The sequence below is a fragment of the Ovis canadensis genome, chromosome 11 (genome assembly GCF_042477335.2).
Source record: "Ovis canadensis isolate MfBH-ARS-UI-01 breed Bighorn chromosome 11, ARS-UI_OviCan_v2, whole genome shotgun sequence".
Taxonomy (NCBI): domain Eukaryota; kingdom Metazoa; phylum Chordata; class Mammalia; order Artiodactyla; family Bovidae; genus Ovis; species Ovis canadensis.
Window position 1 is genome coordinate 48,077,168 of NC_091255.1, and position 27,503 is coordinate 48,104,670.

General features: G+C 52.2%; 2 protein-coding genes across 8 annotated transcripts; one reads left to right on the top strand and one right to left on the bottom strand.

Annotated features, from left to right (window-relative positions):
• Positions 1–1,397: 1,397 nt before the first annotated feature.
• Positions 1,398–19,932, bottom strand: CACNB1 (calcium voltage-gated channel auxiliary subunit beta 1). Of its 4 annotated transcripts, none has more exons than XM_069543313.1 (14): positions 19,619–19,932; positions 17,091–17,177; positions 14,001–14,120; positions 12,927–13,049; positions 12,225–12,361; positions 11,916–11,992; positions 10,518–10,537; positions 10,170–10,250; positions 9,666–9,724; positions 9,372–9,481; positions 9,074–9,225; positions 5,832–5,927; positions 5,222–5,407; positions 1,398–3,270 (listed from the first exon to the last, which is right to left on the bottom strand). In XM_069543313.1, exons 1-14 carry the CDS (start codon positions 19,700–19,702, stop codon positions 2,806–2,808), a joined length of 1,797 nt encoding a protein of 598 aa, XP_069399414.1. In that variant the 5' UTR covers positions 19,703–19,932; the 3' UTR covers positions 1,398–2,805. The 4 variants fall into 4 exon arrangements, with proteins under 4 accessions (XP_069399414.1, XP_069399413.1, XP_069399415.1 ...); XM_069543312.1 differs by lacking the exon at positions 10,518–10,537 and adding an exon at positions 11,352–11,506; XM_069543314.1 differs by lacking the exons at positions 10,518–10,537; positions 17,091–17,177; positions 19,619–19,932 and adding exons at positions 11,352–11,506; positions 15,677–15,757.
• Positions 19,933–19,989: 57 nt separating this feature from the next.
• Positions 19,990–26,630, top strand: RPL19 (ribosomal protein L19). Of its 4 annotated transcripts, XM_069543319.1 has the most exons (8): positions 19,990–20,053; positions 20,260–20,378; positions 22,824–22,979; positions 23,680–23,786; positions 24,876–24,998; positions 25,617–25,737; positions 26,105–26,215; positions 26,421–26,630. In XM_069543319.1, exons 3-8 carry the CDS (start codon positions 22,975–22,977, stop codon positions 26,542–26,544), a joined length of 591 nt encoding a protein of 196 aa, XP_069399420.1. In that variant the 5' UTR covers positions 19,990–20,053; positions 20,260–20,378; positions 22,824–22,974; the 3' UTR covers positions 26,545–26,630. The 4 variants fall into 4 exon arrangements, with proteins under 4 accessions (XP_069399420.1, XP_069399419.1, XP_069399418.1 ...); XM_069543318.1 differs by lacking the exon at positions 20,260–20,378 and having other exon boundaries at positions 19,992–20,071; XM_069543317.1 differs by lacking the exons at positions 19,990–20,053; positions 20,260–20,378 and having other exon boundaries at positions 21,664–22,979.
• The last annotated feature ends 873 nt before the right edge of the window (positions 26,631–27,503 follow it).

Here is a 27,503-nt window from a genome sequence, read left to right on the forward strand (position 1 = left end):
TCCTAAACACTATTTGTCTCTTGCAGCCACCGCCTCCTTACCTGTTCCACTGCAAACCCTCATTTCTCACCTGGAGCACTGCAGCTGTTTCCCAGCTAGGCTGCCTCAAATCTATGCTCCTATGACCCCCACTCTTCCCTTCACCTTGAGAGCCCCCTTTGCTAGTGAAGTGTCAAGAATGTGTCATGCATGTCATTTGCTTCCTCTGCCTTGAATACTTTCCCTCGTTCTCTGCAGGTTAACTCCTAACCAGCCTTCTAGACTCTGCTCAAGTCTCACCTCCTCTAGGAAGCCCTTCCTGATCTCCCTAGGTTAAGGCGGGGACTTCTCTTTCAGGTTCCCCTAAGACCCATTGCTTCCCACATCAGAGAGCTCCCTTATGAACTGTCTGCTGCTCCCATTTAAGACTTGTGCCTGGTACATAGTAGATGCTCAATAAATGTTTGCTCAATGAATAAACACAGGAAAGAAAGATTGATTCCACTGCAATGCAAGGGGAAGAGCACCACATGGAGGCAGAATGGGTTCCAGTCCCAGCAGTGTTGGCTTTGCCATCAACTCTCTGTTGACCGTGAGCCAGTCACTCAACCTGTGGGCCTGTCCAGTTCCTCTTTCCTTGGGTTTGCTAACCCCTCATCTGGAGGGTCTGAATGTCCGTTGCCCTCTATACACACACAGACACACACATGCACACTCTGGACAGGATTATCTGGGTCTACTACCCAAAAACAAGAAGCAGGAGAGTAGAGAAATGGTTTCTGGGTGCTGTGCGAGGCAGACAAGTCCACATCCTGCCACGTGATGACAGCAGGAACTGTCACTCTCACCCGCTGACTTTCTTCCTGGCTTTTTCTCTTTCAGTCTGGGACTGGGGGAGTTCCCAATTCCCTACCCACCCCCCACAAACAGACTTCCTTCTCTCACAAGGCTAGTTAGCCGTGACTGGGGTAGGGGTCGTTGTGGAGGCATCAGTGGAAGAAGCTGGAAGTTCAGCCCTTCCGTCCCTGAGGAACCCAGGAGCAGAAAAACACACATGCTTCCAAGACTGTGAGCCAGTGGCTCTGGATCTGACCCCCTGAATGACCTCCGGGACACTCCACTTCCCTCTACAGTTTCTGGTTTTCCCTGGCTCTACTTATGGGGAGACAGGACAGGTATGGAGCTTGGGGTGGAGTGGAGCTGAGACTGGCCACGAAGCTCCTATCAGGCTTGAATATAATGTGTCAGAGTCGAAAGTCAAAGCACCATCTCTCCAGCTGAGCAAATCACTCAGGGCGCCGCTGACTCCCGCGCCCACCGCTTCACTCTCCCTCCCTGCAGGTCAGCAGCTCCCACACACCTAGGCTGGCAACCGAGTAGCAGTGATGGGGACAAAGAAGCAGGCCTGGGAGGCGGCGCAAAGGACAGGACGGCGGTTTTATATGTGGCAAAATACTTCTAGGGTAGTACAGACGAACAGACAGACAGATGGGGGCACAGGACACCAGACAGGAAAGGGGAGGGGTTGGGCAGTGGTCTCTTCTAACGGGTAAGTGGAAGCTGCACCCCACCCCAGGTGGAGGGTGGGGTGGGACAACATTGGCACAGGAGGTGGCGAGACAGGCATGAGGTGCCCATCCCTGAGGCGGGCAGCCGGGCAGGGCCCAGTCCTCGTTGGCACAATCGGCTCTCTCTGGCCCAGCTGGGTGCTGGGGGGCAGGGCTGCTGGGCAATGGGATGCTAGGCAGAGGGACACTCCAGAGCAGAGGGCGTTCCAAGGCCTCTCCTGGGTGCAGTGGACATGGGTAAAGGACAGGATCACAAGAGGCAAATACAGAGCAGCAGCAGCAGCAGCCAAGCCCCCCACCCCTCCAGGGGAGATCTGATGTCCAGAGGCAACCCCTGGGGTGGTGATTAACTCTGGGGCACCAATCATTGGGCCTCTTCCCTGGGGCCTCAGGGTGAGAATGAAGGAGCAGTTTTTTTGGTTTCAAAATGAGGCGGATCAGAGTGTTCCATGGGCCCAGGTGACGACAGGATGGGGGGGCTCAGATGCAGAGGGGCCCCCTCTTCTGATGGCAGCAGGCAAGGGATGTTGTAGGCAAAGCTCATTCCTGGGGTAGGCAAAGGCTTGAGGCATGGAGGTGGTGGGACTGGGAGCAGTATCTGGGGTGGCCTCCTCCTCAGGGTTCTAGGTCCTGGGCAGGCACAGGGCACTGCACCTGATGCCTGCCAGCATCTGCCCAGACCACTCCAGACCACTCCGTGAGACAGCTCCCCACGGAGCTTCCAGTGCTATAGCTTTCACCTCCCAGACAATGAAGTCAGGAAGCTGCAGGCAGGTGCTGGGGGCGGGGCTCATGGTAAAGGACGCCAGATCTGGGGTTTGGGGAAGAGAGCCCTCATGTGAGAGTCTCTGGTCTCCCTCTCCAGGAAAAGCCCCTCCCCCCCCCCCATTCCCAAATACTCCAGGGTGGAAAAGAAAGGGCCATACCATTTTAGAGCCCGGAGTAGGAGTTAAGGAAGTGCACCTTTTCTCTGGGTGAAGGGAGAGAGCCCCCTGAGGTGGAGAAGGGGATACTGCAGAAAGGTGGGCATCCTCCATACATCCACAGCAGGTAGGTAAAAACCTGCCGCTGAGGCTTAAGGGAGTCCCAGGAGCTGGGTGGAAGGTTACCACCAAAGAAACCCCAATCTGAGCAAAGGCATCTGAAAGGAGGGAGACAGCGCCCCCTGGAGGCAAGATACACCTCCGTGGTGAGCCCCCCTGTCCCTCCCCTCCCTTGGGCTCAAGAGCCCTTCTTCCCACTGTGTAGCCCCTGCCCCTCAGCGGATGTAGACACCCCGCCCCCAACCCTCCAGCTCGTTCTTGTTGCGCCCCAGAACTGGGCCCCCGCCCTCCGCGCAGTAGCGGGCCTTATTCCGGCCGCGGTTCCGGTTGTCGGTAAGCTCCTCTTCATAGTCTTCTTCCTCATCCTCCCAGGATCCCTGTCGGGCTGGTGGGGTGCTGCCCCCTGCAGGGTCTCCAAGCCCTGGCCCCTCGGAGGGGTCAGTCTCCATGTCCACACACGAGTCTCCCAGCTCCGTGTAGGCAGAGTTTCGGTTGCCAGGGGTGTCGGCATCAAACGTGTCTTGGCGGGACAGTGCCCGCAGGGTGCCCGCCCGGCCTGGCGGGTGGCTGCTGGGGTAAAGGCCTGGGGGCTGGCCCAGCTCTCCCGGGTACTCGTGCACACTGGCGTGCTCCCCCGTGGCCCGTTCCAGCGACTGGTCCCCGGAAGCAAGGTAGGGTCCCTGGTTAGCAGACAGACGGTACACACCATGCAGATCAGGCAGGAGTGAGAGAAACACAACAAAGCAAGGCAGGTTAGTGAGGGCACCAAGACACCCAGCCTGGCTGAAGGAGGAGGGTGCTGGCCCTAGGGTTTGGGCAGCTGGGCAACCGGCTCTGGAGCCCAGCCAGAGGACAGAACTCAAGGCATTTGTTCTTCCATTAGGAGAGGGGGCGCCCAACCTTCTTAGGTGTGAGAAGGCCTGACTCCTGGTAACCATGGTAGAGAGCCCATGAACAATTAGTCTTCACTTCCTCAAGGCACTCATGAACACTATCTTGGGCTAAATCATCATTAACAGCTCATTAGTATTGCCACTTGTTAGTGGTTGATTGGGTTAGTCGTTGCCCCAAATATACTAGAGAGAATTTCATCCAGCTCCTTCAGCCCAATGGGACCCTAATCGTAGGCGTCCAGAACTCCACACTTCCCCCTACTCCACTCTGAGTCAGGTGACAGTCTCCAAGGTTCATGGGATTCCTTCCCTGCCCTCAACAGACTCAAAGCTTCAGGCTGGGGAAGGCTGCTGCTGCTAAGTCGCTTCAGTCGTGTCCGACTCTGTGCGACCCCATAGACGGCAGCCCACCGGCTCCTCTGCCCCTGGGATACTCCAGGCAAGAATACTGGAGTGGGGTGCCATTTCCTTCTCCAATGCATGCATGCATGCTAAGTCGTTCAAGTTGTGTCAACTCTGCAACACTATGGACAGGAGCCCACCAGGCTCCTCTCTCCATGGGATTCTCTAGGCAAGAGTACTGGGGGAGGCCGATGGGTCTGTATTTCCCACTGGCAACGATGAGATGGCTCAGTGTCCTCAGCACCAATGTCACATGAAGATGGCCATGGAGGCTGCTGGGTGGGGTGCCAGGAGGCCTGGGTTCTAGTGCATCCCCTGCCACTTCAAGCTGTGTGACCCTGAGCAGTGACTCCCATCTCAGTGGCCCAGTTTCTCTGTGGTGCTGTGATGGGGATTAGGCTAGAGCAACAATTTTCATTCCCTGGGGTTCTGGGGTGGATGGACCGGACAGAGTGCTTCAGGGGTCCCCGTGGAGGTAAAGTGGAGGCCAAGCCACTAGCCCTCTCCAAGCAGAGCAAGGATGCCTTATTTACACACTGAACTTCCCATAACATTCAGTGAACAAATGGGTTCTGGTGCTGAAAATAAATATGCAAAGCAGTGGTCTAGAATGATTTCCTGGGTTTCTTCTGGCTCTAATCTAGAACTCAATACTTAATGGTTTGACCTCAGAGATAGGCCATAGCTCCCATGGGAGATCAAGGTAGGGTGGGGCACCCATAGAGGATCTTCCCTGGAATCTGTTTAACTGGAAGAAGGGTGGAAGGTTCTATATCAACTCATAGAACATGCTTCATTTTGGGTCTCTTCTGAGAACCACTGGAGATTAGGGCTCTGGAGTAGGGGGCAGTCTGTCTGGTTTTAATGGCCCTGCTCTGTGGGACTCCCTGGGTCTGAGGGCCGTTGGTCTGTTGCGTCTAAAATGCTGTGACCTCTGTTGAGTCTAAAATGGGTGCAGAGTCCAGCAAACATACATTGGTTTTCCTCTGTTTCTTCCTAGTCTCTTATCTTACAAGGCCCCCAAAGCAGAAGCCCCCAAGGCAGCAGATATAGTCTTATGGGACCAGGCCCAGATAGGCCCCACCAGCTAGCCCCAAACCCATCAAAAACCACAGACACCAGAAGCTGCCACTCACCACATTTTTTACAAAATAAAACTTTTCCTTTCCTTCCCCCAAGTTCCCTGCACTCAGTTCCGAGCCCTGGGCGGGAAGGGAGACGGGCGGGGCACCTACACGGTGTGCTCCTGCTGCTGGGGCACCGCCCTGGCTCGCTGGGAGGCCTCTAGCCCGCCCCAGAAGCTGAGATTTCTCCTGAGTGAGGTGAGCACTTGTACCTGGAGGTTGGAGACAGGGGCAGGGCTGGCAGCCAGGGCTGCAGTAGCCATGGTGCGGTTCAGCAGCGGATTGGGTGGAGTGCTGCTGGGCGGGTGTGTAGCCTTCCAATAGGCTTCCAAGTACTCTGCCAAGTGCTCGCAGGCGTCCTCCAATTGGTTCTCATCCAGGATGATGTCAAACATCTCCTGTGGAGGCGGGGTTAAGGGCAGGGCTGGGGTGAGCTAGGCATGACCAAGGGCTGAGGGTGTGGCCTGGGGGCAGTGGGTGGAGTCAAGGGGTTGAAGGACAAAGTTAAAAAGAAACCTCTGGATGTTCAGGAAGAGGAGGGCTCTCAGATATGTAAATTAAATACATATAAGGAGGTCTTAGCACCTATATATTACAGCTCCCTCATTCTATATATAAGGTAGCCAAGGGGTGGAGAGGGGCTTAACTCTCCATAGAGAAGTGGTGCTTCTGGGACTTGAACACAGTCTCTAACTGCCTGTCCAGCCCTCTTTTCCTAGAAAATCCATCTGCACCTCTGGACCAGACCCAGATGTTCCTGGTCACTCTCTCAGCAGGAAACCAGGAGAACCCAAATGCCCTCCCTTCCCTTTGAGCACTCACAGGGGGACACTGCGCCAGTTTCTCTGAGGCCGCTATTTGGACGTTGAGGTGTTTGGACTGAGACTTCCCTCGAGACTTGATGAGCCTCTGAAGAACCTGTTTGGTAAGGGGAAAAGAAGAGCTAGAAGGACCCTGCAATGCACCAACCTGGAGAGGCAGGTCCTGGTTGGAGCCAACATGGAGAGACAGTATTAGGGCCGGGGGAACATTCCATGATGCTCAGCCCTGGATGCCTTTTCAGAAATGACCTCACCAGCCCTGTGTCCATCCTACACAAAGCTCAGGCTCTCTCCTGGGTCTCATGCCAGCCTCTCCTGGGACATTCCAACAGTGGTTGTATGAAGGAAAGTGATTCTTGTTCCCAACTCCTGTAACCTTCTTTACAGGTTTCATTCATTCTCTGAGCCAACTTCCCCTTCGTGTTAACAACAGGCAGCCATCCTTGAAAGGGACACTTGCTATGCCTTGGTCTGTGCTTTTTTTCATTTTGTTGTTTAGTTGATAAGTCGTGTCCAACTCCTCTGCAACCCCATGGACTTGTAGCCCGCCAAGCTCCTCTGTCCATGGATTTTCCAGGCAAGTCTTCTAGGCAAGACTACTGGAGTGGGTTGCCATTCCCTTCTCCGGGGATCCTCCTGGCCTAGGAAACAAACCCATGACTTGCACATTGCCAGCCAGAAGCTTTACCACTGCACCACCAGGAAAGTCCTTCTTTTCATTTAGTCCTGACAGTAATGCCATTAGGCAGCCACTATTATAATCCTCCTCTCAATGATAACAATAATAATGATAATAATAGCTAAACATAAAGCTACAACCTTAACAAAGTTAACAGTACCAACAATACAACAAACCAACATCCTACGCTTCCTGATGTAATGCACTCAGAAGGACACATCACTCGGGTAATATTCCTACTGGAAATGCAAAACCTCAATCTGTTGACAGGGAAACATCAGACAAACCCACCTTGAGCAACAATCTACAAAATAAGTGATCTGTACTCTTCAAAAATGATAGTCTCATGAGAATTGAAGAAAAGCTCAGGAAAGTTTTTAGCTTAAAGATTACTAAGGAGAAAAGAAATAAAGAAGAAAAAAATACTAAAGAGATATTGCAACTAAATGCAACACGTGATCCTGGACTGAAGGGGAAATTGCTATAAGGGGCATTTTGGGGACAACTGGTGAAAACTGAAGATAGACAGTATTTTAGTGAGATTTCTTGAATTTGACATGTAAGTTAATGTCCTTGTTCTTAAGAAATACATGTTGAAATTTTGAGGGATAAAGAAATACAAGAGCTACAACTTAAACCGTTCAAGAAAAAAGATATATATAAGCACATATATACATAATACAGACATACATAAAGTGTGTGCCTGCTAAGTCGCTTCAGTCGTGTCCAACTCTGTGTGGCCCTATGGACTACAGTCTTCCATGGGAATTCTCCAGGCAAGAATACTGGCATGGGTTGCCATGCCTCCTCCATGGATCTTCCTGATCCAGGGATCAAACCCACATCTCTTACTTCCTGCATCTGCAGGCAGGTTCTTAACCTGCTGAGCCATGGGGGAAGCCCTAAAGATAAAGTAGATGTGGCAAAATGTTCAAAATTAGTGAGTCTGAAAAAAATTAAATTGTATGCTTTAAATGGCTGAATTGAATGGCATGTGAATTTTATTTCTAAAGAGCCATTAAAAAAGTAGTGAGTCTGAGTGAAGGGTATTCAAAGGTGATCCTTTGTACTGTTCTTGCAACTCTCCTATAAATCTGAAATTACTTCAAAATAAAAATCTTTAAGAATTGAACACATATAGCACTTAATAGGTACCAGGCACTTTGCATGGTTAATTTGTTTATTTAATCTTCACAAACATCACCTAAGGATTCCTATTTTCCAAATGAGGAAACTGAGGCACAGAGAAGTCAGGTGACCTGCCCAAAGAGCGCAGAGCCAGTAGGTAAGTGGCAGCAGTGGGACATAAACCCAGGCAGCTGGGCTTCAGAGTCCCCACCCTTAACCTCAGAGTGAGTGCTCAGTGAGGGCAATGGAAGTGTGTCTTACTTTCTAGCTCACAAAGTGCTTTTGCATCCATTATCTCATTTGATCCTTTCAACCACCTCAGGAAGTACTTAAATCCCATCCTCCCCTTTATACTCATTAGAAACTGGGTGCTTAGCTCATAGGGTGCTATCATGCGATGTTAACCCCTGATTGCCTTCATCAGTCAGACAGAACTCTGGGCTCTTTACATCACTACCTCAAGAGAAGGATTATAATTCCCATTCTGTAGGTGAAGAAATTGTGCAAAAGCTAAATTATCTCCCCAAGATCCAAAGCTCAATAAAATACAACCAAAAAAACAACAACAAACTTTAATTAATTAAAATAAGCCACTCAGAGCTAGGATTTGAACCTCATAAGAAGTTAACATGAGAAGTCAGGTGTTTAACCTTCTAACTTAAAATCCTTCACTTAGGGACTTCCACTGTGATCTACTGGCTAAGATTATGCACTCCCAATGCAAGGGGCCTGGGTTCGATCCCTGGTCAGGGAACTAGATCCCAGTTGCTACAACTAAGAGTTTGCATGCTGCAACTAAAAATCCCACACGACACAACTAAAGACCCCGCATGTCACAACTAAGATCCGGAGCAGTCAAATAAATAAAGCAACATTTTATAAAAATCCTTCAACTTAGCTCACCTTCCACGTTTCTCAAAACCCCTAATGTCTAGCGGGGGGAATTGATGGAGCTGCTGTATGACAAAGAAGTAAATCAGTCTTCCTACCGAGTTCATCTCTATCAAGGTCTAAATGAGGGCAGTATAGCAAAAAGGGCTGAAATAAAAAGACAGGAGAAAAAAAAAAGACAGGAGAGGTCTTTTTCCAACTGCCAAGTAGCTGAGTGACACTGAGGCAGAACACAGAATTCTTTCTATTTTCTGGGCTAAGGATGGGAGGTCAACAAAGTAGAGACAGGAGACTAACCTGTACAACTCTAATAGTAATATTTAAAACATCTGATACAAGATGAGGTATATTATACCAGATCATTTGCTAAGTGCCAAGTATTCACATTAGGTTGAATCTTCACAATATCCAGACAATGGAGTTTGATGGAGAAGGGAAACTGGGCTTGAGGAGATGAAGTCACATGATTAGTAAGAAGTACCTGGGGCTTAAACACAGGCAGCCCACCCAGAGTACTCCTGTCCCCAGTAGGGTCTTGTACCCACCTTAGGAGAGGTGATCTTGATGTAAACAATGATGGGGGCCAGTGAGGTCTTGGAGAGCTGGGCTGGATGGTTGATGGTGTCAGCGTCCAGAGCAACCAACTGAAGGGTTCGGGCTAGCTCAAAGATCCGCTCGATCTCGCTCTGAACCTCAGCTAGGCGAGTGGAGTCATGGGGAAGGGATAAATGTAAGGGAGTCTCCCAGGAGGCAGTGGGCAGATCGAGCGTTTCTAGAGATGCCCCCTCACTCCCACATCTGGCCCCAGAGCAGGGTGGGGGTGGAGTCAAGGGATGGGCTCACCCAGGCTGGAGCGTGTGTTGGAACGCTCAATGATGATGTGTTTGCTGGGGTTGTTAAGGACTGATCGCTTAGCCAGGGAAATGTCCGCTGTCACACGAGTGATGGAGATCCTGGGGGGCAGAGTAAAGAGTCAGGGGTCAGGGTGGGCTAAAATGTCCTGCCTCCTCCCCAGGCTCCAGGCCAACCTTGTAGCCCTCAGTCCAAGAGTTCCAGGATTGTCATTCAAGCCATCCTGCCCAACCCCAGCAGCAGAGAACCATGCTGGGCATGGAGAGCCAGCTCCGAAGGGCTTACCTGCCATCAAACCGATGCTTCAAGAAGTCAAATAAAGCTTTCTGCATCATATCTGTAACCTGAGGTTGGGGCAGGGGGTGGAGTAGGAGGAGGAGAAGTTAGGTGTTTAAAGCTCTCAAGAAGGGTAGACTGCTAGGTATTTGCCCCCTGACATTCCATTTTCTTCTTTAATCCCCGAGATGAATGTCCCTGTTCGGGGGAGGAAGTGATCTTTCTGAGTTTGAGGGGCCTCTACTGGGGTCTCTGATTCAGAGATCCTTTCAGGTAGAACCTCTAGGAGGACTTTTCTGGGTATTTTTGAGAAGACTAGACCCTTCTGAGTGGGTCTCCCCATGGGTTGGGGTTCCCCTGGGGAAGGGGGTGGTCTCTGAAGGTCTGTAGCCCTCTGGGGAGGAAATCCTGGGAAGACCCTGCTGGGGGATGTCACTGGAGTCTCAAGACCTTACAGAGTCTTTCTGGCAGTCTGGGCCCCGCTGGTCCCTATGCCCCTCTAGGGGCTCCTACCTCATAGCCCTTGAGCGACGGTCCCACCAGGATAATGGGCCTCATGGAAGGTACCACATCATAAGGGGGCACGTGTTCTGTCTGGGGGGAAGCAGGGAGGGGAAACCCCAGAGTGGAGATGGCATTAGCCCCTCTCCCCCCACCTCCAGGCTCCCCCATGCATCCTTTCCTCCCCCTGGTCCCAAAGCCCAGATGTAGGGGGATCAGGGTGGGGGTGGGGAGGTGTGGCTAGGGAGAACCAGGAATGGTGGGGGGAAAATGGGGGCAGATATGGGAATGGGTGTTAGAAGGTCCCCCTAGCTCATCCCAGAGGGTAGGGAGGGAAACATAGAAAGCTGTGCTACTCACCGACTTCTGCTTCTGTTTGGCTGGGTCCAGAGATTGCCAAGATGGGGGAGGGGGAGGAGAAAGGGGAGGGTACCCAGGCAGGGGCAGAGGGCAAGGGAGGAGCCAGGACAAGAGAGGGAGGGAGAGCGGGCGGACGAGGAGAGATAACAGGGCATGCGTGTTAGTGACAGACAGAGCCAGAGAGAGGGGATGGGACCCCATGCCAAGGGGCAGCCAGAGATGGCCCTGAATCAGGGCCAGGAGTGGGACTGACAGCCAGTTCAGTGAACTTTGGAATATTCAGACATCCTCTACCCCATTTCTGGGTCTTGGAAAAAAGCTGGAAAGAGTGATAGCCCCTAATTTGGTGCCCATGTCCTGGCCCCAGTGCAGGCCAACCTGCCCATTGTAAGGGTTCCCTTAACTGTCCTGCTCTGCAGCCAGGAGATCCCTGGGCACCCTATGGGATCTGAAAAGGGCAAAGAAGAGTCACCATTCCACCTTCCCCTTCACGTGTGGGGGCGAGGGCAAATATGGAATATGCCACTGGTAGTGAGGGGGAAACATCAGGTTTCATTAACAACCAGATCTGCTTTCAGTTGGGGGGCGGGGGCTGGAAGGGCTGCTTTCATGGCAAGAACCATCCCTTCCGGGGAAGAGGGCCAGGGTGGGGTTGTGTATGGAGACAGCCGTGCCCATTCTTGGTGCCACTCTACCCTTCCCTCCTCCTCGGCAGGAAGGCCTGATCCCCACAGAATCAGGCCAATACCCCATCTGAATCCATTCCAGCCCCCCTCCACCCACCAAAGAGCTGGGCCCTGACCTCCCCACTCACAAGAACCCAGCAAGAATTACCTTCTTGAAGAAGGGGACGCGCTTGCCGTGGGGCGGCGGGGTAGTGACACTGCTAACACTAGTCTTAGCAGAGCCGCTCTGCTCCCCGAGCTCTGCCTCCTCATCCTCTAACTCTAGGGGGTCTAGTTCAAAGGCTAAGTTAGTCATTTCATTACCTGGACCGGAGAGTCAGGATTGAGGGAGGGAGGAGGCGAGGTGGGGAGGAGTGAGATGGACATGGAGACACAAGCACAGAACGCAGGGATGGGATGGGGAAAAAAGAAAGAAGAAGAGGTGAATGGAACAGGGCTGGGAGAAATGAATGGGGGGCAGGGGGTGGGGGAGTCAGGAGGAGAGATGGAGCTACCGAAGAAATGGGAGAGGACAGACATGAGAGAATGGGTGCTGACTGACCAGCCCAGCTTGGGGGGTGCCCTGCTCTTCATGGAGAGGGTACCACTGGATGTGTTTGGAGGACTCAGGATTGGGATACCCCTTACTGCAGGGAAAGGAAGGGACAGGCAATGGGGAGACCACCCCACCCAGGAGCTCCACCCCACCCCCTGGGGTGGCAGCAGCTCTTACCACTGGCAGGGGGCGTGGGGCGGCGGGTGCCAGTCACCACGTCTCCCAGGCTGGAGCTGGAGTTGTCACCTGATTTGCTGTGTGGGCAGAGAGGCAAATGGAGCCGTGAGCAAAGAGGTGGGTGTGAGGGCGGGGGATCTTGTTCTCTCACAGGCTGCCCCTCCCCGCCCCATGGCCCTCATTCGCCAGCCCCACGGGCGAGGCCTCGGGCAACTCTGTGTCCTCAGAATATGAGGTCAACCCTTGGGGCCTCCTCCTGGCTGGCTGGCCTCTCCAGGGGGTGGGAGTGCCCCGCCCCCAGCCAGACACCTGGAGCTGAGGCGGTTCTGGCGCAGCTTCTGTTCCTGCAGCAGGCGCAGGCTGTCCAGTTTGACAGGGCTGGGGATGAAGCCAACCTCACAGCCCTCCTTCACCAGTCGCCCGATCCACCAGTCATTATTGTATTTCTGCAAACAACGGCAGGTGGGGTGGGGGAGACCAAGAAGGAGATTAGAGGTACAAGCCAGCAGCCAGCTCCAGGGGATACCACCCCCAATCTTGCCTTCTCTGCCCAGGGGATGGCACCCTCAAAGAGCCCCAGCACCAGCCTCTGAATACAGCTCCCAATTCTCAGGGCTCTCTAGGACCAGCATCCTCTTGTGCCCTGGACCACCCCACCCCAAGCACATCCCTGTTCTGAGAGTCCTTCCTCCCGCCATGTGTCAGCTCGACTCTGGAAAGGTGGGGAGAGAAGTAAATGCTGACACCTCTGTATGCCTGGCACACTGCCACTCCACCAACAGTCCTCTTCACAAACCCTCCCAACAACCCTGCAACCTAGGTATTACCATCGCACATTGCCAATGACAAATCTGAAGCTCAGAGAAGTGGAAAGATCTGTCTAAGATCACAGAGCAGATTTAGCTCAGCTCTGCTTGGTTCAGAAGTCTTTTTCCACTAGAGCTCTGACTGCCCCTCTCCTGGCACACGCTATACTGCCCTCCCTCCAGATGCCAAGCGGTCTCTCCCCACCTCTTTGATGTGCAGGAAGTCCTTAGGCTCAAAGGTGATGGCCACTCCCTGCACAGGCACCTCATCCCCTGGAGATGGGTTGTAGCCGACATTTGTCCGCACAGCAAATGCCACTGGCTTGGTCTAGAGGAGGCACCCAGGGTGGATGACAAGCAGAGAGTTAAATCACAATGGGATGTACAACTTCCTGACTCGGGTGGTGATTATGGAGAGGTTTGTTTTGTAAATTCTTCATTAAGATACACATTATACACACCACTATACACAAAGTAAACACAGTCCTACTGTACAGCAGAGTGAACTATATTCAAAATCTTGTAATAACCAATAATGAAAAATAATCTGAAAAAGAATATATATACATGTATAACTGAATCATGTTGCTGTACACACCTGAAACTCATATAAGATAGTAAATCAACTATACATCAAAAAAATTTTATTAAAACAACAAAAGTATACACTGAATGGCTTATGCAGTTTTTTACGTGTATATTAAATTTCACAGTAAAAAAAAAAAAAGCAAAAAACAGAACTCAGTCCTCTCAGGATGGAGGGGGCATCAGGGAATAAGTATAGGTGGTGGGGGACCCCATAATGATACCAAGAAGGAATAGTCATAGTAATAATAATAATAGTAGTCATAATGATAGCAGCTACTGTTCAGTGTGCCAGGTACTGTGTTACATGTTTCACATCCATTATCTTATTTATTCATTACAAAAATCCTACAAAGTGCTATTATCATATTCACTTGAATGAATGGGAAAACTAAAATTCAGAAAGGTTAAGTGAATTGCCTAAGATCTCACAGCTAGTAAGAGTCAACGCAGAAAGAGTGAAAATGTTTAGCTCCTGTTATGTGTGCAAAGAGTTTTAGGCACTTATTACACTTTATAAGGAGGCAGGTATTATAGCTTACATTTTTACAGTTGAAAGACAGAGGCACATGGGAGGCGTACGTCCGCCGGAAGTGGCTGGCTGGGCCAAGACTTGACTCGGGTCTGTCCAGGCTGTCTCTAAGGCACAAGGTAAGGGAAACAATGCCAGCACAGCCCCTCCCAACTTTCTCACCTTGGCCTTCTCTAGCTGGGCTAACGCCTGACGCTCTGCCTCCTTCCTTAAGGCTTCCCGGTCCTCCTCCAGAGACACGTCAGAGTCCGACGGACGGCTGGTGTAGGACTCTGCTGAGCCCTGAAAATAGACAGGGCCAGCTCAGGGCCAACACCGCCTCCCCAGCTCCTGGGCCGCAGAAGGCACCAGCGTGAGACCACAAGGGCTAGGAGAAGATGGTATTAGACAGGAAGAGCCTGAGAATGAGGTCTGCAGGCCCCTGGGAAGAGTGTGGCCCTAGAAAGGGTGATAGCAACAAGCAGGGAATTATGGCAGATCCAAGGACAGCTGCTTGGGGCCCAGGGAGGGGTGGGAACCTGATAGGGTGCAGTGCAGAGGCGGAGTGCCAATGGTCAGTCTCCATTCCCTACTCCTCCTTCCCTCCCCTGCTCCCAGAACCCGCTGAGACAGACTCAGCACAGGCCCAGTGAGTCCTTCCAGGGGCCACAGCCACCAGCTTAGGTCTGAGCCCTCTGCACTGGTGGCCATGAGCAGCCTGCTCCATGTGCTAGGGCCACACAAAAATTTGCTACCTTCTGCTCAAGGGTGAGGGAAGACAGAATCCTACCTCCCCTGCCAGAAGGTGGAAAGCCCCAACCCTTAGGCTCTTATAAGATACAAAAAGGAACCCAAGGTTCCTGGGGTGGAGCAGACAGGAGAAACACATCAAGAGAAGAATACGAGCAGGCTTTCCCCTTGCATTAGGGCGGCCAACTGCCAGCATTGAGGCAGGTTCAGAATTCTGGGTGTGCCAGGAAGCTGGCCTTGACCACACAGACCATCCCAGGGCACAAGGAACTCCCTCAGCAATGCAGACACATGTGTAAGGCACACATAGCCCAGGAGGTGAATGAACATGTTCATTCATGGATATACTTGTATGTGCAACTTCAAGTCTGTTTGGGAGCGTGTGGTCTGTAGTATGTCCTGGTACATGACTGAATGCATACAGGTCCCTGTGTGTGCACACAGGGCAGAGGCAGGGGGGCACCCTCAGTGTCTGTGTCCCCAAGGGCATGTGAGGACAGGAGCCAGAAGGTGTGGATTTATTGCTACAAAGGGCCGGAGGGGATGTGATGAAAGGGTAAAACTGCAGGGGTGGGAGGGTTTTCTTCTGAAGACAGGAAAGGGTCACTTGGCCAGGAATGCCCATTAGCCTGGTATGGAGGGGACCTCGGAAAGAAAGAAGACCAGGTCCCATCTCCCCAGAGCACCCTCGTCATCAGCCAGTGCAGTGGCCCATCCATTTCCCAGCCAAATCAGGAAAATGGGAGACTCTGAGAGGAAAACCGGGGGGTGAGGTGGGGTTTTCATAGAAGCTGGAAAAGTGATACAAAGGAAAGAGTGAAAACCAGTGAATCAACTACTCTTTATCCCTCCTGAGCACTCATAGTCAGGAAGACAGCCACCAGGAGAGCCAGAGGAACAGACCCAGAGATGGAGAGGGACAGGCACTTACTGACCCCAACACACACACACACACACACACACACACAAATGCGTGCATACCAGAAATGGCAGGAGACAAGGCAACAGTGAGAAGGCAAGGAAACAGGCTGGAGTGAAGGCCTCCCACCAGCTTTCCTGAGGGGCTGCTCCCGCCCCCCACCCCCGCCTTCACTCCATCCCCAGCTCACCACTACGAGGGTCTGGTTGGGCGCCTCCATCCCGGCGCCCTCGGAGCCTGGCCCTGCTGGCCTAGGGGGTGGCCCAAACTGCCCGTTCCCCCAGGGGGCTCAGGTTACAAGCAGAGTTGCTACATGTGCAAACTGCTAGGGTATATTTAGCTCAGAAATGTGGCAAGGCCTGCCCCCCCACTCCCTGCCACCTACTGGGGGTCAGAGCTGGGGAGCTGAGAGGAGAAAGGATTGGAAACTGGGGTCTGATCCCCTAGGTTGGCAAACACTGAAGGAATGAGGCCCTTTTCTGTCAAGAGGGGCTCCACTGAGCACAGCGTCATTTTTCCTAGCCCTGGCCCTGGTCCTGCCCCAGTCCTACAACACACACAGGGGATGAGGGAAAGATCAAAGAAAAGACTTCCCACTTGTATGTGTATTTAGGAATCCTGGGAAGAAAGGTCCCTTTCCTGACCCTCTCAAGTCAGGCCTGGGCTTTCGAGTGCCAAGTGTTGTGGAGACATAAGAATCAAAAAGAAGGGCCTCACTCCAGTCAGTAGTGGATCTGCCTGGCATCACCCTCTCTCTCTTGGCCTGGGGGTGGCTGACTTTCCTACTGTCCTCTGTCCGCATGTGCCTGCTCGTTTTTTTTTCGATGTACTCCTTCCTTGTCTGATCGTAAGCCCCTCTCGCCTTTTTTGGGTACCAGGCTTTGTTGAGATGCTCTGTAGTCATAGCAACCACATGGCTCTCTCACTGCTTCTCCCTGAGCCTGAGATGGCCTGGGGTTGAGAGTTAGAACAGAGATGAGAATGGCAACTTCCTGACTGAGAACAGAAGACCCCAGAAGGCCATTCAGTTACACCCCCTGCCCTTTCATTCAGGGGTGCTGGGCTGAAGTCCTCTCTAAAATCAACTTCCTGCTGCCTCTCCGCCACCCCCCACACATGTTCTCTCTGCATATTAAAGAACAGTCACAACTGGATGTGAGGAGGGCGTTTCCCCCGATCCATACCTAATCAGGGCTCCAGGGACCCAAATGTCCTGGCTCCCCATTTTGTAGGACCTCCCTCTACCCCATGCTGTCACAGATTCTGGGGGAGGACATGGAAGAAGACAGCCGGCAGGGGGAGTGGGTGACAGCCTGAAGCAAGCTAGAAGGAGGCAGGCCAGGCTGTCCCTGAATGAGATGACGCAGGCAGGCAGCAGGGGCTGGTGCCTGGTGCTGGGGGAGGGGCTGGGCGGGGGCTGAGGGAGTGGGTACAGCTGACAGTATATGCAGAGGAGGTCATGGGGTGTAAGGGTGATGGGTGGTTCTAGGCAGGTAACAAATGACGTGGGGGAGGGTGCCTGGAGAAAGCCTCAGACCCAGCTCACCAATCCTGGTCTCCACCAACCAGCCACCTCCCTCCTCTCAACCCAGCCTCCCCATTACCTGGCGGACAAAGCTGTTGGATGTTGTATCCGAGGATGTGCTCCCATCCGACCTTTTGAACCGCCCTTTCCTCTTGCTGTATTTGCCCTGGAGAAGCCAGGAAGGGACAAGAGTAGAATCTCAAAGACCCTTGCCCAGCCCTCATCCCATCAAGTCCAGAACTACTGCCAAGCCTTGGCAATATCATTCCCTGATCTCAAGAGCCTGCCCCTCCATCTTCTTCCTGAGATGGTACAGCCCGAGGGAGAAGGAGGGCCCAGACCACAGCCATGGGGTGGGGGACAGAGCAAGAGAGCCCTAGGAAGCACACACAGAAACCCCCAAACCAAGTCAGAGGTTGGGAAGGGGGAGGTGCTGAGAAGCTGGAAGCTCATTAGGCAGCAAAGCTAATTAAGATGCTGGGCAGGCTGCAGAGGCCTGGGGGGAAGGGAGAGACTGCCTGCAGTGCTGGGGGTGTGGAGAGAGCCCCCGGGAAAGTCCCCTTCCCTCTCCACTTCAGCTGGAGCAGACCGGGGCTGAATGTGCCTATAGCCCCCAGAGAGAAGAGGAATCGCCAACCCAGGCCCAGCTTGGCTTTCCTGAGCCCAACTCTTGCCTTGTTTTTTGCAGAGCGGGGAGGGGAGTTGCAGCTCTCTGGTCTTAGAGACCTAAAACGATTAGATTTCTAGGGAGGAGGGGAGGGGACATGAAACTGTATTTGGAAAGTAAATATCTAACCCCAACCTTGACCCATGGGGGAAGATTTAGCACACCCCTCATCCTGGTAGGACTCTTTTTCAGCCCCCTTTTCACAATCACAGTGATCATACCTCTTCCCAAGAGGGCAAGAGACATCAAGCCCTCTAGCCCTCAGCTGCCACTGCCCACGTCCTGTCCCATGATGCCCACCAGGCTGCATAAATCTAAATGCCCCTTGGCCCTCCCCCAAGAGAAACCGAGGACACGGCCCCTGAAGGGCCTCCGGGAAGCCGGGCTCAGTCTCGCTGGCTAGGCTCCTGGCTTGGGTGGTGTGGACACTGCCTGACCTCTCAAGTAGCCACCCATTCAGGTATTTCCAGACCTCCTGGGAAGGGGGCTGCTTCTTTGCCCTACCCAACTCACATATACACATCGGCCCCCAGGCAATCTAGAGTGAGAGGGGATGATTGAGGGTCCAGGCCCTCCAAGCCGCTGTCCACAACCTCCATCCTAGAGTTTCTTTGCCAAAGAAGCTAGATAAGCCATAATCAGACTAGAGGCTCTGGTTCCTTGGGCTTGAGTACAAGGAGATGGAATGGATAGATGGGCGAGACACCTGGGAACTCTTCAAGAATCCTCCCTCCCTCACATTCTCTCAAACCAGACATATATCCAACCTCTAGGACTGAGGATCCCTATGAATTTAAGAGGATTCCCCCAGTGAGCACAAGGCTCTCTTTCACAACATCACCACTATCCCAGGCTAGGAAAAGGGAGTGGCACCCAGAGGGACAAGGGACAGCTGAAAGGAAGGCCCCAGTCAGCTGCCTCCTAGGCTCCAAGGGGCCTGGGGTGGAGAAGGGAAGTATTTTTAGGTCTGATCTGACACCCCCCGCCCCACGCGCCCATCAGCCATACTATCATGGTGGTTACAGTTGCTCCAGGCTGGCCACAGCAAGAAAAGAGTTAATGCTGTCCTAGCCCTTGTGGTGTTGCCAGAATGGAAAAGGACATGCCCCAGAGAAATTCTTGGGCACGACCACCCCAGACTCTGCTGATTTCTCCACCGGCACCCTCCACCTCAAGAATATCCCTTCTTGGGGGTAACCAGTGGGTACAGGAAAAGTGTGAGTGGGGGTGGGGAGGCAGACCCCCCCCCCTTTCCCCAGGTAACACAGTTTCTTCCCCTCCAGGACAGTGAGTTGGCATCCGTCCAACTTTCCAAACTTTGGAGGCGTTTTCTGGGGCTAGGGGGATGGGTCGAGAAGGGCTAACACGGGTGTCGGGGGAGGGGAGGTGGTCTGATATAGAGGTGGAATTGAAGTGGCTGGGACGGGGGCCTAGCTCGGTGCTGGTCCCTTCCCCACCCTCGAGGGCCAGTGTCCGCAGCTCTGAAGGCCTGCTGGCACCGCCCTCTGACCACCGCCTCGGCCATCTCCCAGTGCCACCCCAACTCCACCCACACCCGCCCGGAGCCCCTGAGCGTGCTCTGCGTCGCCCCCTTTGCCTGAGCTCCCTCTCTAGCCTCCCTCAACCCCCGGATCCCGCCGCCAGCACCCACACTCTTGACCCACTGGAGCCGGTACCCAAGGAGCAAAGCCCCTGACGCGGGGGAGAGGAGGAGGCGAGGGTGACAGGCGGCCCGACCGCCCCCTCCCCGCTCTGCAAAACCGCAGCATAACTCCCAGCCAAGCGCCCATCAATCATTCACTGGCAGGGATGGGGGGCGCAGAGCCTTTTCCCCTCCACGCCGGGCATATAACCCCTTTCTCCCCGGTCCCCCCTCGATCCGACCCCACAAGGTCTACGGGAGCGGCCCCCTTCCCTCGATCCCAGCCATCACACCTCACCTGTGGGCTGGGGTCGAAGACCTCCATGGGGATCTCCTGGGAGGATGGGTAAGGGCCCCGGGACATGCTGGTCTTCTGGACCATGGAGAGGAGGCTTCCCTCCGGCCGCCGGCCCGGCCCAGCCGGGCGCCCTCAACGCATGAGAGAGGCCGTCGGAACCGAGAGCAGCGTAGCCAGCACCCGGTCCAGCCACCTGGCCCGGCCTTCGGTTGCCCTCTTCCTGCGTTCCCTCCCTCCTCCCGCTCTCTCTGCCGCCGCCGCCTCCTCCGCCCCTGAAGGCTCAGCATCTCCCCCCGCCCCCTCCGCTCCCACCCGTCCCTCCCTCCCTCCCTCCCTCCGCCAGTCGTGGCCCCGCCCCTCGCAGCCCCTCCGCTCGCTCTGCACAGACAATGGGCGGGAGGCTGCTGGGACGCACGCCTCTCCCGGCGAGCTCAGGTCTCCGACTGGCCTAGGGTGAGGGTGGCCACTCTGGGGGACATTAGAAACCTTGCCAAGGGGCTGAGTGTGGGGGGTGAGAGGGTGCGGTTTACCAGCGGATGCCAAGCGCGGATGGAACCGAAGCGCGGATTAGCATGGCTGGCACCGCCCCCCGCTTCCGTCCCAAACCGCTCTTCCTAGCTGGTCTCCCCATTCCATTCCAGGCTGGGCCACCGGAACTTCCCAGCCCTGGTGATCCTGGGACCCGGCTTTAACTCCTTTCTCCCCATTGTTGTCCCAGGCCGCCTTGAGCCAAACAGAAAGGACCCTCCCTCCCCAATAGGTTGGTGCCGGATGGCTGGAGGCTGAAGCTGGGGTGGGGAGGGTGTCCAAACAGAGTTTAGCAGAGACAGCAACAGGAAATCCCAGGGATTCAGGAGTCCTATTGCCCTAGCGCTAATAGCTATACCCCAAGCCTTTCCAAAAGGCCAGGGGTGGCTTGTGTGAGGTCTGTGTTCCTGGGTAGAGAGGGAAGAGGAGGAAGAAATGTGGAGCTGAGACTGGAGAGTGGCGAAAATCAGATCTAATGCCCTGTGACCTGGAATTGTTCCCCCCTTCATCCCTTATTTGGGGACAGATATCCAAGGCCTGGACCTCAACCACCATGATCTGTGAAGCTAAAAGGAGTAGAGGATTCTGGCAAGAGGCCTTAGTGCCAACTTGGTTCAGGCTCTTTCTGGTGGTGTGGCTCTGGGCACATCAGTACACCTCTCCTGTAAAATGGGTTTACTGGTACTGTGGTGTCTTTGTCACCTGGGATTTTTGGGAGGAAGAGGAAATTAAGTGATGGGTTTCTGAGATGTTTGGAGATGCTGTAAGATGCTGTGCAGGGCAGGGGTGGGGTAGGGAAGGGAGGGGAGAGTGTCAATTTTGACAGGAGGACCTGTTACCACCTTACTTGACCCCTTCCCAGGCTCCACAAAAAAGAGAAATGAGAAGTAGAATGGAGATTTGCCCAGGTTCGATGGCTCTAAAAATAAGCCAAGCTGGGAGTTTTCTGGCAGTCCAGTGGTTAGGAGTCCATGCTTTCACTGCTGAGTGAAAGTGAAGTCACTCAGTCGTGTCTGACTCTTTGCGACCCCATGGACCATAACCTACCAGGCTCCCCTGTCCATGGGATCTTCCAGGCAAGAGTACTGGAGTGGGTTGCCGTTTCCTTCTCCAGGGGATCTTCCCGACCCAGCGATCAAACCGGGGTCTCCCACATGGCAAGCAGACGCTTTACCATCTGAGCCACCAGGGAAGCCCAGGTTTAATCCCTGACTGGGGAGCTAAGAGCCTGAAAACTGGCCCTTCTAAAAGTAAGCCAACCTGCTGTGTTCTGCTGGAGGGGAGTCTGTGGAATACACTGACTCCTCCTTCTCACCCTGGGTTTTGCAACAGGTGTGGGTCAGCCCTAAGATCCAACCCTAAGCAGGGCTCCCATCTTTCCCTTGGACACAAGAGAGCCTGGTATGAGAGAGAAGGCCTGGGTTTTGTAGAAAGACCTGGGTTTTCAATTTCTCTATTGTGAAAAATTGGCATAAATTTTCATTCCCTTCCTCTTTTTTTTTTTTTTTTTTTTTGAGGGGGTGAGGATGGCCACACCACACTGCTTGTGGGATCCTAGTTCCCTGACCAAGGATCAAACCTGGGCCCTCAGGCAGTGAAAGCACAGAGTCAAATCCTCTGGACCATCAGGGAATTTCTTTCCCTTCCTCTTTTGGACCTCATCAGTACTATTTAGCTGGCTTCCCAGCTAGCCCTAGTGGTAAAGCACCCACCTACTAATGTAGGAGACATAAGAGAAGAAAGTTCGATATCCTGGTCAGGAAGATCTCCTGAAGGAGGAAATGACAGCCCACTTCTGTATTCTTGCCTGGAGAATACCATGGACAGAGAAACTTGGAAGACTACAGCCCAAATGGTCACAAAGAGTAGGACAGACTGAAGCGACTTCGCATGCATGCTCTATGTAGCATCCAGGAAAGTTCAGATGATGGATATGGGGTTACCAGCTGGAGCAAAGTAAGGAGTTAGAACCAGAACTCAGCTTTATGTTTCTTGGACCCGGGAATGTTCTCCTTGGGTTCTTAACCAAGCCTTCGGTTCTCCGAAGCAAGAAGAAGGAACTATGAGAGGTCCTGTCGTTTGATTTTTTAAAGACTTTCCAACTATTCTCTCACTCACTTGCTATTTCTCAAGTGCCTACTTATGTGCCAAGCTGTATGAGCCAAACCCAAGACTGGTTCCTGCCATCATGGAGCTTGTCTTAAAGCCTTCTTTTGCAAATTAGATATAACTATACAGGTACACTATACAGAGGAGGAAATGGAGGCACTAAGTAATTAAGGACCACAGTGGCTCAAAAACTAATGTCCTGCACTCCAGGGCTCTCCAGTTACTGGGAGAGTGAATAAATAGTTGCTTTTGTCTGGTATCTGAGCTCATTCTCTCTTGCTTCATTCCCCCGCTCCCCGCCCCCCTACCCCCATTAATAAAACATCCTTCCACAGAACCCACTACACCTGGGAGGAGTAGGCCACTCTAGCAAAGCCCCTTTATCCCGCCTGCGCAATCCAGCTGACTTCCGGCTTCCACTACGCACGTCATCGGGTACCCTCGCTGCGCATGCCTAATAGGAAGTCGGACTATACCACTTTGGCATACCGAAGGGGGATATTTTCCATGTTTTAAAGTTTAAAACCGACTCCTGATGTTAGACTTCTATTACTCTGGGTCTTTTCAGAATATATAAGTAAGTATAAGGTGGCGGAATATGAAAGGACCGAACGGGAATACGGGCGAAAGCGGAACGGGTGATGGACTCTCCCCTTCACAGATAATGGGAGGAGCCTAGCGAGGGCAAGTTCTTTCCTTTCGCCGCTGCGGCCGCGGCCATGAGGTAAGCGCTTTCGGGTGCTGGATTCTGGTTGATTTTTGCTTTGCGGAGCTCGGTACCGCGGCGCATACGGGAAAAGACAGGGCAGAGGCTTCCCTGAAGCGGCTGGTCCTGGAGCTTGGGGTAACCGGAGCACACTAGCGCCCGGCCTCGAGGGGAGGTGGGTAGGGGGACGTCCCGGCAACTCTAGGCGGTGGGAGGGCTGGCTACGCGCCCTGCACGTGTCTGAGGCGACCCACTCGGGCAGAGGAAAGGCGGCGGTGGGGACTGGGCCGTGGCCCCCTTAACTCGCTGGGGCAGTCTGTGACTCCGAGCCCATCTCTGCTTCCATGTGACGTAGGACAGGCCGCAAATAGGCCCCAAGCCTCTGCCTGCCATAAGTGAGGCTTTCCTAGCATTTTGATGTCTTCTGCCCCTTAGAACCATCATTAAGAAAACTTTTAAAGCTAGTTTATTGCTGAGATAAAAAACGAGCTGAGGAAACAGTCCACTGGCCACAGATTCTTCACGTTAAACACTATTTTTCGTGCTGGGTACCAGAAAAGGCGTCAGCCCACTCCACATTCCAGTTTTATTCGTTAATCTTATTTTCTAGAGGGGAAAACAGACCCACAGACGTTGTCTACGTGGGGTGAGCAGGTTTTGTTGGGGAAGCGCCCAGGTATGGTTTCCAGGACCTGAGAGTGTTTTCTGTTCGTCACAGTATGCTCAGGCTTCAGAAGAGGCTTGCCTCCAGTGTCCTTCGCTGTGGCAAGAAGAAGGTCTGGTTGGACCCCAATGAGACCAATGAAATCGCCAATGCCAACTCCCGTGAGTTCTTGGGGTCTGCGTTCCTTCTTTACCCTCCCCATTTCTCATCCTTTGTGCAGTGAAAGGTGACAACTATGTTGACTGTTAGCATAGGCTAGCTTACAGCCCGGGGTTGGGGGGGGGCGGGTCTCATAAAATGGAGGAGTCTTGAAAATATGGATTGCCAGAGGTTCTCTTCCTGACCTTTGTCAGAATGACAGGATGGAAATTGATGGCAACCACTCTGTGTTAACATTAATAAATATCACTAGAGTGGATGTTCTGTTTTATAGCTATGTGAGAAATTTTTGGAGAGATAGTACAGGGACTCGGCTGGAGGGGCAGGGGTGGCTGTGGTGTAGAGATGGCCGAGGAAAAGAAGTGATGAATTGGGAAGTTCAAATTAGAATATGCAGTGGGCAAGTAGGAATTTATAGCCAAGGAGCATGGTGAAGGGGGTCAGTGGATGAAAAATTACTAAGAGGATGACAAACTGTAATGGAAAAGAATATGAAAACGTGTGTGTGTGTATATATGTACAACAGTCGCTGTGCTGTACGGCAGAAATTAACATTGTAAGTCAACTACAATAAATATTTTTTTAAATAAAGAAAAGTCTTAAGAGAAAGCAGGTTAGGGGGGTTTCTGGCTGAACTGACCTAACCGGATTCTTTAAGGAAGTGTACAGATTGGCCTGTGAGAAGCTTCAGGAGCTGATGAAAGTTATAGCAGGAATCTTTGTCAGTATCAGGGAAATTCTTTTTCTGTCTGGGTTTGTGGTATTGTAATATGTGCTCAGAAAACCCTTATTTTAGACTGGTAGCTAATAGGTGAAACAGAATCTGAAGGACTAGGTCATATCTGTATACTATTTTGATCACATATCCCCAATACGTATATTTTGAGTGCTGTTAGCATCTAAAAGGATAGAAGTTTTTTTTGTTTTGTTTTTGTTTTTTTAGGAAAGAAATAGAAGGTCCCCTTGTTTGGACCATTTTTGAAAACCAGGGATGTGAGCCATGCCTCTGTCATGTCCTGTTTGGACTCTTGAGTTATGCCTGGTGGGATTAGGGCCCACCTGGACTGACCAGGTATATTGTGATTTCCCAGGCCAGCAGATCCGGAAGCTGATCAAAGATGGGCTGATCATCCGGAAGCCTGTGACTGTCCATTCCCGGGCTCGATGCCGGAAAAACACCTTGGCTCGCCGGAAGGGCAGGCATATGGGTATAGGTAAGTACGTTCTGTTTATTCCAAGACTCAGGGAAAGATAGGTGATTAAATCTAGTCTGGGATAGATTCAGAGTCTTTCCCCATTCTGACTTATTTTGAACCCTTTTCTTAGTCCATGATGCTTGGTGTGTTTTTCTGTCTGCAAATCAGAATGTTGGCACTGGTGTGGGAATTGATGGTATTGGTAAAGAGGTCTTATTTATTGAGCACCTATACCTTGCCAAGGATTCTACTGGATACTTGGGAAATGTCATCGTATAAATCCTAACATCACTTTGTAAAGTCAGCATGATCTGGGGAGATGAAGGTCACACTGCCTTTTAAGATCTTCCAGCTTACCCGGTGCAGGCTGCCTCAGTGCATGCCTTGGAGTATTTACATTCTGCCTGAACTGAATGAAAGATAATTGCTTTGTTTCTGCTTTTTTGAAAATTGAGTAAATGAAAGAAGTTTAATACTTGAGATCATCTGTAAAATGGAAATAATGCTACTTAAGATGAGGTACGACTCTAGGTACATGACTCAGTGTTGCAGAAGTTAATTGCTCTTGTTGCGACTAGTCAGCTGGCTCTAGTAACCCAGATGCACTATGGTGATCCTGACTCTTCTTCCTCCTAGGTAAGCGAAAGGGTACTGCCAATGCTCGAATGCCCGAGAAGGTAACGTGGATGAGGAGGATGAGAATTCTGCGCCGGCTGCTCAGACGATACCGTGAATCTAAGAAGATTGACCGCCACATGTAAGTGCCTTCTCTTGGGCTCACCAAGATCCATTGCTGCTTTGATGACTTGTTCTTTACACAGATGCAAGCTCTTTCTCATTGGCCTTGGGCGGAGAGCCATGTGTCTTACACTTTTCTTAGGAAAGTTCTTCCATTTGATCCTTCCTGCATACACCATCAGGGTAGCCCAAGATCTGCCAAGTGAGCTTTCTGTCTCCTAATTGTGCAGAAAGTTTTGGATGAGGGAAAGAATCCTCTGCACCAAGAGGGGAGAGGACAGGAACTCTACATGCTTAGGGGCCTTGTGTAGAAGAGCAGATCACAGGCCCACCTCTGTTGATGCCATTGCTGACCAGAACCTCTTAATAACCCTTGTACCCTACAGGTATCACAGCCTGTACCTGAAGGTGAAGGGTAACGTGTTCAAAAACAAGCGGATTCTCATGGAACATATCCACAAGCTGAAGGCAGACAAGGCTCGCAAGAAGCTTCTGGCGTAAGTTCTGAGGCATTTAAAATATGCTAATGTCTAGTTTTAACTTCCATGCAGTCTGCCCAGCTGTTGTGTTAGAGATACATACTGCTGTGTCTTGTACACACCCACGCACCACCCACCGTCAGTGTTGGGATAGTGTGGGGCTGTTGGTTAGTTGACTCAGCTTTTGGTGTCCCCAGCAGCTCACCCATCTTCTCTTTTCCAGGGACCAGGCTGAGGCCCGCAGGTCTAAGACCAAGGAAGCGCGCAAGCGCCGTGAAGAGCGGCTCCAGGCCAAGAAGGAGGAAATCATCAAGACTCTGTCCAAGGAGGAAGAGACCAAGAAATAAAGTTCTCCCCCTCTTCTCTGTACATAGTGGCCTCGGCAATTGCATAGATCACTCATTCAATAAAAGACAAGCCTTTATCTGCCTAACTCTCTGCTTCCAAAGTCTTCAGTGGGGTTTTCACTGTTTACAGGACCAGAACTGAGGACTGGGATACAGACCCTTCCCTGGGTTCCTGGTGTGTTGCTTCCTTGACTCCTAGCCTCTGGTCAGGTTCATGCCCCTTCCATCCATGGCATGTGGGGCCTACTTTGAAGGGAGGGGAGGAATGACTTCTACCCAGGCTTCGGATATTGTGCCTCAAAACTGCCCTTTACAGCAGAGTATGAGTGGCCTCAGATGTTGGTTTTTGGTTGGTATTCAGTTGTGAGTTGTCACATTAATTAAAAGCGACAGAAAATAGTATGCTTGTGCTCCTCAACTGCACTGAGGTTCAAAGTTGCAGTCTGCTGCCTTGGAACCCCAGGACAGTGGGGATTGAACCACCACTGGTCCAGAAGGTATCTGAACCGAACCGCTGGCTGCTGCCTGAGCTCTTTAGACAGACTTATTAAGATAGAACTGAAGCCATAATCTTGAGCATCCCTGTTTTAAATTTCTAAACCTTTTTTTCTTTCCTGTCCTTATCAGTACTGTTTTCTGTTTTTGTTTTTTGCTTTATAACCATCAAAGTGAAAGTTGCTCAGTCGTGTCCAACTCTTTGCAACCCCATGGACTATACAGTCCATGGAATTCTTCAGGCCAGAATACTGGAGTGGGTAGCCTGTCCCTGCTCAGGGGATCTTCCCAACCCAGGGATCGAACCCAGGTCTCCTGCATTGCAGGATTCTTTACCAGCTGAGCCACGAGGGAAGCCCATCAAAAGGTCCAAAAAAGACTTTCTTGGCAAGAGTTGGAACAGAGGCACATACGCACACTTGTCAAAGCTACTCTGGGTTAACTTTATGCTCTGCAAATGAGAA